The sequence below is a fragment of the Camellia sinensis genome, chromosome 2, assembly GCF_055761805.1.
Source record: "Camellia sinensis isolate YWXY chromosome 2, ASM5576180v1, whole genome shotgun sequence".
Lineage (NCBI taxonomy): Eukaryota > Viridiplantae > Streptophyta > Magnoliopsida > Ericales > Theaceae > Camellia > Camellia sinensis.
The window spans coordinates 225,043,566-225,051,418 of record NC_138962.1 but is presented as its reverse complement, the minus strand read 5'-3'; the positions used below and the strand labels follow the sequence as shown (position 1 = coordinate 225,051,418).

General features: G+C 31.6%; 1 protein-coding gene across 1 annotated transcript; it reads left to right on the top strand.

Moving 5' to 3' along the window:
- Positions 1-743: 743 nt before the first annotated feature.
- LOC145819817 (uncharacterized) lies at positions 744-2,249 on the top strand. Its single transcript, XM_082913678.1, has 3 exons — positions 744-1,369; positions 1,442-1,576; positions 1,669-2,249. Exons 1-3 carry the CDS (start codon positions 1,316-1,318, stop codon positions 1,789-1,791), a joined length of 312 nt encoding a protein of 103 aa, XP_082769804.1. The 5' UTR covers positions 744-1,315; the 3' UTR covers positions 1,792-2,249.
- Positions 2,250-7,853: the final 5,604 nt, after the last annotated feature.

The window sequence follows — 7,853 nt, the reverse complement described above, 5'->3', positions numbered from 1 at the left end:
TTTTATAACAAAGGAATATTTATAATTTTTAAAATGGTTAAAAATAATCTTCATTTTAAATAAATCTTAAATACTATATTTATAATTTATTCTAAAAATATTATATATATATATAAGCTCTATATAAAATCCCATCAATCCTCGTGTCGCTTTATGTGGCGTTAACATGGGTGGCTCCTCTCTAGTTGAATTATTTAATTGGACAGTGCTGTTGGGCTACCGTAAGCTCTTTGCGGAGCTTCCTTTGATGATCTAAATTATTCAATTTGTAATGTCTTTCAAAAAGATCATCCATAAAAAAAAATTACATTGATCGAATAACTGCAACTACATAATCAAATCTACTCTAAAAATTATATTTGTTGATTACTACTTGGCCTTGCAGTTTTGGAATTTTACATATTTATCCATTAAAGCTTTACAATTTGAGATGTTAATGAATTAGTTATGTTGGTGCATTTTGAATATTTTAATATTAAAAAATTATATTTTGTAAATATAATATTATAATTAAATTATTTTGATTTAGATAATTATAGAAAGAAAACAAGGTTGTAGTTTTCATGTGAAGACAAAAGGAAACAAGGAGAAGGATGGAGAAGACATGAGATATTTGTACATATTAAGAAAATAAGCTTCTAGAGGAATGGAAAGTTCTAGAATTGCTTGGTTGCTTCTCCTCTTTACCGACTTGGTAAAGTCCGTTTCTCCTCCTATATATTAGTCTGCACCGATTCCTTTCTGAGAAAATATGGAGTGTAGAGTGTGTGCTCTCCCCTTATGATTTTATATTTATTATTATTTTGTATTGGGTTTTGTATAGTTTTTCAAGTAATTTGTAAGAGTATTTTTATGGTGGAGTTTTGAGTTTTACCTCTCATATAGAGATGGTTTAACCAATATGATGTATAGTCGGCTATTGTATTTTGAGAAAACAAATTAGAGATGTTGTTGCACTGAATAATTTAAATCTCCTTAAATCTAGCGAGATTACCGTGTCATAATTCATTTTGCAAAAATCCTTTATTTTGTCACATAATTTAATATAGTGGACAAATGGGTAATATTTGTGATGTCTCGTGTGATATTTTCTACCTCAATATTTTATTTTTGCCCTTGATTTATTTTCTTTTAATAAATATCCCTAACAAGTAATATAGTTGCTAAGGTTATATTAACAAGATCGGTTTTAGCATTATACGCAAACAAGATATCCTTGAACTTTCCTCCCAAGAGCTCTTAGATTGCTGCAGGGAAGAAAAAAAACGCTAAGTTACATCTTCTCTGAAAAAGGTTTTTAGTTACATCCAAACAAATGGAATTAGAATGGAAAGCGAAATGTTGTTGCAGACCTAAGAATGAATCGGAGGTAATATATTTTATATTTTAATATATATATATATTATATGAATTTAACACTTACTTTAATTTTTATTTTTAGAAATCAGGTTCAATTCGCATTAATGAGCTTTTTACCATAGATCATATGAATGAAACACAAATTCGCAAGCCACTGAAGCAACAGTCGGTAGCTAGAGGAGTACTACTCAAGAATTCAGTGAACTCACTCATGGAGGTAAATTTACCTAATTTTTATTGTATAATATCATCAAATACAATTTACAAATTATTTCTCACTGTTTTCTTTTCTTTTGTTATTGTGTACAGGAAAAACTATCTGAGATACGAGAACATGAAAAATTATCTGAGAAGCGAGAAAGGGAAGAGTTGAAGCATGTCCTCCTCATTGTAGGATTTGGCTACGACGAGAAATATGAGAAAAGTCAGTGAGTTATTGGATAATAAAGAATTTATAGTGATTCTGATTTGGACCCAACCCATCTTGTATTTTGGACTTGGGTTTCATGATTCTGTATTGTTGTTCTTGTCTTTTTCCCCTTATTTCTCATTGAGTTTGAGTATGGGAGTGTCTCGGTTGTATTTGCAACAGGTTGGTTGCTTAGTTTAAAAACTCTTGTTGTCCAGAATTTTGCTTCTTCGCTCAAGTGGCACTTAGCAGGCTTTGTGAACTCTCAATACTTTTGCAGGTCTGCAAAATTACTGGGAGGGTGTATTCTACGCTCTAATGGTTCTTCCTGCGCTCGAGCGGGCTCAGCTCGAGCAGCCTTTCTTGCGCTCGAGCGTTGATTTGTCGTCTGTAAAACTATTGGGAGTGCGTATTTTGTGCTCGAGCGTCACTTCTTGCGCTCGAGTGGAATAAGTTATTGTGTCTAACGCTCGAGTGGACTGTGCGTATATCAATTCGCAACAACTACTTTTTACATCATTTTTTCATCTGTTTCTCTCTCTAAAACATTTCAAAACCCTAGATCTTGAGTGTCTCTCTCTAGAACTCACATTCTCTCTACATTTTCACCCAGATTCATTAGGTTCTCTAACATGGTGCCTTTGTTAAAAAGGTAATGCGTCTCAAAAGCTCCATTTTGATCCGATCGAAACTTGGTTTCGGCGTTGCTGAACTCTCTCCATCTCTTCCTTTGGTCTTCTAAACTTGAGGTAGGGATTTTCTATACTCCTATATGACTTTTAACTCAGTTATTTGTTTTGTATAAATATTATTGTGATTTTTGGAGAATTTTAAACAAACCTTGGGTTTTAGTTTAAAATCAAAAGAGGGGTTTACAAGTGGATGTATTGAAAATCGTTATGGGAATGAATATGAGGTTGTGGTGTAACAAAAGTGTTGATTTTTATACTTGGGTTGTATTTCGGAAGAAAATGAAGTTTGCCCCAAAATGTCTCAAATATTTATTTTGTATAAATAAATAAAATTAGTATTGAAAATGTGGAATTGGATGGTTGATTATATAAATGGTGAAGTTGAATATGTATTGCCACTCATTTATGGAAATTTGGATAAAATATTTGTCTTGAGATTGTATATCTGTTTAGAAATATATATTTTGGACTATCGGTGGAGGATATCTATGATTGTTGTAGAAATTACATGAGGATTAGGTGAATTGAAATTAATTTCTCATCTGTTGTCATTGAATATGATTATGTCTTTAAATACATTGTATATGTATGATGTTTAGAAGGAAAAAGAGGATGTACTTCATTGAATTAAGTTGGCCTGTGTGTCTAGGGTGAAAGTCCCGAAAACCGCTCGTATGTATATATATGACGGACTAGAGATCCGCAAAATGGCAAATAGAAGTGACTGTATGATGATAGTACTAGTTAGAGACTTATTGAGTTGAATTATCAATTTGGTTGTCTAAATGAAATGAAACTGATGTCATGAATTGAAATAATACAGTTGGTACTGCATGGTTTGCAAAAGAATTATAAAACGGTTTATCAATGGCATTATAATTGCATATTACCCTTATATCTTCGTTAAGTTTCATATGTTGTACTGAATTATTTCTACTGGGTTTTAGTTCACCCTATATGGGAAAATTATTTTCAGGTGTTAGTGATATGCCTCCGCTAAGGACTTACCTTGAGAGGACTGTGGAGCTGAAGGCTCATATTATTTATTTTGCTTGTATTTTGTATTTCATATTTGTACAAGCCTAGGACTTTATTCGTATTGAATTTATTACTCACCTTTGTTGTATCCACTCAGTGGCTTGAAAAGATGTAAGCCATTCAAACATATGACTATGTGTGTAACTTCCATTTTGTTATGAATGTATATTAAATTCTGATTAATGAAAGTATGTCATTTATGAGATAGATTTATTATATTTATTTTGGGGCGTTACAGAATTCTTATGGGAGAGGATAGAGGATGAATGGATACGGACAGATAATCTACCCAACAAAATAATCTCAATTTTTGCAACTTGTTATCCAGTTTTTTTGAGGAACTTAAAGTCACGGCGTTACTTTTTTTAATAGGAACTTGAACACTGTTACTCTTGAATAGGGATGGGGTTACGATATTGTTGAATTGAATTATATACTCCTCCGATCCTAAAATAATGATCTCTTTTGGGGAATTTAAATTTTTTTTGATAGTATAATTATTGTACTTTACAAAAATTAATTTTTCAAAATTACCCTTTAATAGTATATTTTTTGAAGAATATTAATGTCATAATTGTACTTTTCATGTTGTTAATGAATTTAAAAGAAGAGCAAAATAGAAAATTTATATTATTTTTGTACTTAAATTTTGAAAAGGAACTAATATTTTGAGATATTAAAAAATAAAATAAGAGACTAATAATTTTTAACGGAGGGACTACTAGCGACAATATGTTTGATTAACTTTTTTACGTTGTGAAAAAAAAAATTGTTGATGCGATAACAAAAAATATTACTTAATTATATTATATAAAAAGAAATAGTCCAATTTAATAGAAAAAATGATGTTTAAATAATAGCAACATAAATTTGAAGAGTAATTACGAATATTTAACTTATTTTTATTTGTTTTGCAATTTAAAATGTGTAGAAATTGAAGTTATAAAAAAAATATTTTAAAAAACATAATAGAAAGTTTTTCTATTATTATCAAAACAAAAATTATGGCTCTATCATGCTATATCCTGCTACAAAAGTGTAAATTAAATAAATATGTATATAATTTTTTTGTGATATTTATTTAGAACATAGTAAAAAAAAAAAGAAAAAATCGGTCTAAGGTCCCTATCCAACTTTTAGTAATGGATTAGGTCCACAATGTGTTCTTTTGTAGTCTAAGGTCCCTCACCCCATCCCCTCTCCATCCACGTTGTCCTGAGCTTGATCACGCTGGCTCCAAATCCCCAACCCTTGACCAGTTGCTCTTCTTTTTCAACTCCAAATCCTGCGACGAACTCAACTCTCTCTCTTCGCAGCTCGTCTCCCTCGTCAACTGTGGAAGTTAGGAAGAGAGTATCATCCATGATTCCAAAGAGCCCTTACTGTTCTGAAATATCGATTCCTGCAGAACCAACCGAGCCCCTTTGGATGGAAACTGGTGCTTCGGCTGATTGCAGCTCCTTCATGAAAGCAAACCCAAAGAGTGTTTCAAGTGTCAGATTCTTCCCAAAATGGGGAATACTATCGGCCTTTTCCTCTCTAGAGTTGTCAGGGGCAGTGCCAACAATTGCACCTTCAGAAATATGTAGTTTGTCAAAGGATCTGCTGTCTAGATTAGAGGATTGTGCGATATCACATGCTTCCGTCTGTGCTTGGAGGGACTCCTCCTTAGAATACTGTTGTTTCCATTGCCCAGGATTCTGCTTTTTCAGACCTGAATCGGAAAGGGGGTTATTCATCCAATTCATTGGAGTCTAGGTTACTCACCTCTATAGTCAATCCTGCTCCCTCTGATTATTCTGATACACACAAACTGGTTCTTTTATACACATCAAACCCAGAGAAAATTCAAATTTCTCTGGGTTCAACCCAGAGAAAATTCAGTCCAACAACCCAAAGAAAATTCAGACCAACCAAACCAGAGAAACTGTGAAGAAGGCTATGCCGAAGCCGAGGGAATAGAGAAGATGGCCAATTTCCTTGAGTTGCGGCTGTTTGAAGTGTAATGGATGATTATAGCCACCCTGAAGGGCTTTGAACTAGAAATATATGTATTTATCTGTCTTTTGGTTTTGTTGTGTGAAAACCTCCTTGCATGCTTCTGAGATTGCGTCTAACTAGTGTCTCTGGATTGGTGAACTTCAACTGCATCTGTATACAGTGGCTATATCGGTTAGGTACTGCATTAAAAAATTATTCAAAGGATCCAGAGAAATTTCAAAATTTCTCTAGAGAGGTAATATTGATATAGTTAGTTATCATGCATGTTCATGAAACTTCCAAATCCTCTTGTAAATTTGCAGTTCTTATGTTGATTGATATGCTATACCTACTATTCCTCCTCTGTTATAAATCCTTGAATTTTACAAAATTGTTTTTTAAAAGTATACACACAAACTAGTTCTTATATACACGTCCAACTCAGAGAAAATTCAAATTTCCCTGGGTTCAACCCAAAGAAAATTCAGTCCAACCAAACCAGAGAATTTTGTAACTTGTTGCTGAGAGCAGGCGGGCGAAAGCTCATGTGCAAAACCAACTTGAGCAATCCGATGCTGAAAGGAAACGGGCATCTGTTCATGATAGAATGAGGGTACCTGTTACTTACGACGATCTGATTGGAGAGGAGGATCCAAAAGACAAATCAACCTGATCTGGGAAGAACTGCATGTTTCTGTGGTTCGAACAGTTTTGTGAATTTTTGGTTCTCCAATTTAAATTCCTTTCCAGCATTCTCTTTCTCAGCTACCAAGGTAATAGAAGACATATTTTGCCTATTCTCCAAGAAAGGAGGCGTTTGTGTTTGAAACTTTGGATTAGTGCTTTGCTTCTAACTGTCAAAATTGAATTGCTTATACATACTCTCTCTCTCTCTCTCTCTCTCTCTCTCTCTGATTGTTGGGTTTGATTACTTAATTGTCCCCATCATCATACAAGCATTCAGCCTTTGCCCTTCATAATCATTTCCTTCCCAGAATTGTCATCAATCTATTCTCAACATTTTTAACTCAGAGAATTTCTCTGGACCAGAATTTCTCTGGACCAGAATTTCTCTGGATCGAATTTTCTCTGGACTGAAATTTCTCTGAATTGATAGTGATGGACCTTAGACATCATGAAAATAGTTGATGTCCTTTATACTATAAAATCATAATATCAGGGATCTTAAAAAAAATATCCCTAAAAAAAACACCTCATTGTAAAATATTTTTGATAAGTATTTTTGCGGGATATATTTTTGTGGGATGTATTTTTGCTCCTCTTTTCTTTAAGCTAGATACGGTTGTTCAGTATGTCCCGCACAAAAAATAGCCACTAGAATTCGGTTAAGCACTCTATTGGTTCAATTAAGAACTCACCTTGAGGCTAAGAGCCTCTCTAATGGTTGTTACTGTATTTGTTATTGTTATTGTTATATTTTAGTAATGAGTAGAATTATTTTATCAAATTATAGTAATGGTACTCCAATAGTCATTTGTTATTTTGATAAATTTCAACCAATTTTCTCTCCAAGTTTATAGGTATTATTTGGATATAAGTTTTTTGTAATTTTATTTTTGTTTATTTTTTGTCTTTTGTGACTTTTTTTTAACTATTTGTAAAAAAAAAAAATTATATATTTATATTATAATTGACTAGACAAATATAAAAAATGAAAAAAATTGAAAAAATGGAAAAAAAATATTTATCTTTTTATTGCCTTCATTTCAAAAAATATATTTATTTTTTCATTATACTTTATTGAAAAATTTAAATTATTCTAAAAAATAGTCAACATTATACATTGCAAAAATAATATTTCATTCTGTTGTAGAAAATACTCAAAAAAAAAAAAATGAAATTTCATTACAAAATAAAAAAATGATATTGCAAATAAAGACTAACAATTACATTAAAAAATAAATGACATTGCAAAAGAAATACATTATCCCGTAATTATTCATCAGAAGGCAGAGAAAATAGTAATTTGGGTTGCTAACATTTGAGAACCACTTGGCAAAAATCTCATTTTTTCGTATTGTGTAATACGTTGTCATCTGAGATCCAAATGAGAAAATGATGGAAATGATGGAAAGTAAGGTAAATGAAAGAAAACAGTTGTTTAAGAATTTATTTAGAATGAAAGTAATGGAATTATAAAATAAAAAATTATTATTTTTATACAACTCATGACTGATAACTAAGTCTTTAGTTTCTCACAAAAAAAAAAAAAAAACCAAAAAAAATTAAATTTGTTACAAAATCATTCTTTTGGAATTTTTATTTATTTATAACCCAGGTGGTTATTTATTTATTTATACGGAGATTATAAGATTCTATTTTATTTTGTCTTTTTTTTTTTTGGTGTGAAAATT

What these genes read in the sequence shown, in the direction of transcription:
- LOC145819817 (XM_082913678.1), top strand. Translation starts at nt 1,316, where the DNA reads ATGGAATTAGAATGGAAAGCGAAATGTTGTTGCAGACCTAAGAATGAA. An exon ending in GACCTAAGAATGAATCGGAG is followed by an intron (nt 1,370 to 1,441) that starts GTAATATATTTT and finishes TTTTATTTTTAG; the next exon opens with AAATCAGGTTCAATTCGCAT. An exon ending in CAGTGAACTCACTCATGGAG is followed by an intron (nt 1,577 to 1,668) that starts GTAAATTTACCT and finishes TATTGTGTACAG; the next exon opens with GAAAAACTATCTGAGATACG.